This window comes from Cynara cardunculus, assembly GCF_001531365.2.
Source record: "Cynara cardunculus var. scolymus isolate 2C chromosome LG 6, CcrdV1, whole genome shotgun sequence".
Classification (NCBI taxonomy): domain Eukaryota; kingdom Viridiplantae; phylum Streptophyta; class Magnoliopsida; order Asterales; family Asteraceae; genus Cynara; species Cynara cardunculus.
The window spans coordinates 17,366,166-17,369,319 of NC_037533.1; the positions used below are offsets into that span (position 1 = coordinate 17,366,166).

Genomic DNA, 3,154 nt, shown 5'->3' on the forward strand with positions numbered 1-3,154 from the left:
GCAAGATTACACGAGTTGGGCTTTGATTTTTGTCTAGGGCTAAATAAACTGGCCCGTTAGAAAGAGAAACGATTTGGTCCTTATGGTTTGTCAGAAATTATACTTTTGTCCCACAAGATAGATTTTGGATCTTTTTAAAAAATCATGATGGTTATCTTGTAATTTCAAAACTACAAGGATGAAAAGTGTTATTTTTGACAAATTACAGGGATCAAATTTGAAATTTACCTTTTTTTTTAATTATATTGCTCATCTTTTACATAAATATATCTTATATAATTTTTTTTATCAGTTAATTTTTATCAAACATAACCTCTTTATCAGTAAACTCAATTTTTGTTGACAGAATTGAGTTTGGTGGTCGTCCCTGAAACGATCTTCACGCACGAAGAGTTACGTGACTACTTGAATCAAATCCGAGCCAGGGCACCACACTACCTCGAGATAATGTGTGGTTGCACAAGCGGCAGGTACGGAGACTGCCTCGGCCTCCTCAAGATCAAGGACGATGGCACCATCTCTGTCGTATGCCATTGTTACTTCTGTAGCAAACGAGGTAAGATCAAACCCTCCTACCCAACCACCATCTTTTTATGTATCTGTTGTTTTAGCATATACTATTTATATGCAACAAAACACGTACATACACTCATCTTTGATGGGGTTTGAACTTTTGACCTCGAAAAAGATCGAGTTTATAGGACCACCAAAAGTCCTAAAAAGCTTTCTATGTGGGATTCCATATCGGTTGAAAAGGAAACGAAAGTCGCCTTATAAGGGACTGGATACCTCCTCTATCAGACATATTTTAAAACCGCGAATCCAGATATGGTTAGGATGTTGTAAAATGGTATCAAAGTAGGAACGGGATTCGTATGCCAGCAACGCTGGGATCCTAAGGAGGAAGCGTCTTATAAAGTAGTCTGTTATGGTAGTCAGGCATTTTGTTGTCCTATAAACGTGATTTTGTTACAGAAAGATCTACCGATAACTTGAATACCGTTGGACCAACGGCTATTTTTTGTTTGATCTTATATGTTAAATGAAGTGAGTTTTGATGTCTTTGGTTGTTAAGTAACGTTCGATTCACCGGTTGAGTTCGCAAAGCATGGCTCGAGAACTTCCAATGTGCCGAACTGGCGAAAGAAGGTTTGGATTATGAATCAAAATGGTGAAAAGGTCAGAATCATCGATACTAGTTTTCTAAAGTATTACACCGGAGATAACTTCCGGAGGCCGCACAACGAATCCGGCCACCGTGACCAATTTCTGAGGTGCACTGCTTGCGACAAGGTCCGCCGGTTCGAACTCCGCTTAAGGGAGATATTTAGGTGCTATCATGATGCTGCGGCAAGTGCTAACCGCACTTGCTCCACTATGATACCTGGGAAGTAAGTTTGTGTACGTCTTACCCTCAGGTTATGTTATGTTCTGCTTTTGCCTGTGATTTATTGGTTTTGTTTTGTTTGGTTCGGTTTGGTTTGGTTTGGTTCAGATGGACGTGTGAGGACCTCGAGGAGCGAATCAGCTCAAGGAGCCGCACCGGTTGCCGGAAAAACGTTCGGTGCAGAGGATGCGTCTATTGCGTCTGTTTCGGATGCCGCCTTTGTCGGTTTGAAGATTGTACCTGCCGACCGTGCGTCGACTATTACACAAACTTATCTTAGTTGGTTTGTGTCGTTACGAGGTTCGGGTTGGTTTCTTTCGATCTTCAAAACAATGTTTCAATTCTCGCTACTAGAAATCGACATCGGATGTCGCTTATGTTTTTCTTAAGTAATGTTTATCGTAAATCGACTATTTCAATATATCGAAATAAATATCAAGTGTTTGAATATCATTGTGTGTTTTTACGACTCGTATCGAAGGAATTTGCCATTTTACATGTACGTTTCTATTATCATTCCATAGATTCCGATACAGAAAACACAACTAAAGATGCAGAAGAACGATTCTACAAGATCTCGAGCTAAGAGATAACATTTGAGAGATGGTTTTCGAGGCATTTGATGTAATGGAACGTCGCTTTTATGGTCTCCCCCGGAACATGAATACGTTCGGGTTTGGTCTCATACAAAACCTTGATGTCGATAAGTGTATCCGCTTCTCCAACCGCGGTTAACATAAAACCAGTCGTGTACGAAGAAAACCCGTGATCCAAATGCCCTCCTTCGAGGATTTCAAGAGCAATCTGATGCCGAGATTCATCGAACTCGACAATCTTCTCCTTCTGGTATTTGCTTTTCGGTACAGCTAACACAAAAAGTCCAAGAAAAATCAAGAAATCATCCGGGTTTTTGGTCTTATATGACGTAAAATACGTCTAAATATCCTAATAAATTGATTTATAAATAGGACTTAAGTTTATAGCAAGTGTTACAATAAGTTGATACGACACTTTTATGCGTTTTAACTCCTAACAGGTTTTTAGAACACTTTTAAAATACAACGTCCCATAAAAAGATTGTTCAATTATCATTAAGCCACTACCAAACAGTCATATATAGCTAACCAAATAAGCTGCAAGTCCTATTAAGCTCGGTAAATTGCTATCAAACAAGACCTTAGATACATTTAACGTCCTATAAAACCAATTTTACTACAGTGAGCAAGAAATCAAGACTTACCGGGGTGAAATTTGAAGACCAAGATGGTTCCAAGGCGGCCATCTCCATCGAGCAACTCGACTTCCTTCACGATATCGGGTAAAACCGTGGTTGCCGTTTGCCCTATATCGATCGCCATCGCCTTCCATAAATCTCCGATGGGTATCGAAACCTTCATTTGGGCTGTATCTTCCCTCATCGATCGTGTTCTTCGAACCTTCACCGATCGGGTCAAACTACACTGGTAATAGCTAGTCAATGATCCAAGATCATGGAATCAAGTCTAGATATATATATGGTTAAAAAGGGTAGAATCTTTGGTTGTATATATAGGACAACAATGGCAGCAAAGCATCCCCCTTTGTTTATGGTTGAAATTACACTTCTATCCCTTACTAATGGCACCCTTATCTCCTATTTAATTATATTTTTATTTTCTTTTTGTATTTTTTCTTTTACTGTCTTTTTTTTTTATACTAATTTTCTTTGTTATATTATTTAATTATAAATGTATTACTATTACAAATATTATTTATTATTCTGTAAAA

General features: G+C 38.5%; 1 protein-coding gene across 1 annotated transcript; it reads right to left on the reverse strand.

Moving 5' to 3' along the window:
* Positions 1-1,864: 1,864 nt before the first annotated feature.
* LOC112514811 (phytohormone-binding protein-like) lies at positions 1,865-2,892 on the reverse strand. The gene is made up of 2 exons (XM_025121422.1): positions 2,628-2,892; positions 1,865-2,253 (listed from the first exon to the last, which is right to left on the reverse strand). Exons 1-2 carry the CDS (start codon positions 2,803-2,805, stop codon positions 1,970-1,972), a joined length of 462 nt encoding a protein of 153 aa, XP_024977190.1. The 5' UTR covers positions 2,806-2,892; the 3' UTR covers positions 1,865-1,969.
* Positions 2,893-3,154: the final 262 nt, after the last annotated feature.

Bases quoted from the DNA above. Each gene is read 5' to 3' on its own strand.
- LOC112514811 (XM_025121422.1), bottom strand. From the start codon at position 2,805: ATGAGGGAAGATACAGCCCAAATGAAGGTTTCGATACCCATCGGAGAT. The intron at 2,254-2,627 runs GTAAGTCTTGAT...TTTTTGTGTTAG, and splicing joins GGTCTTCAAATTTCACCCCG to CTGTACCGAAAAGCAAATAC.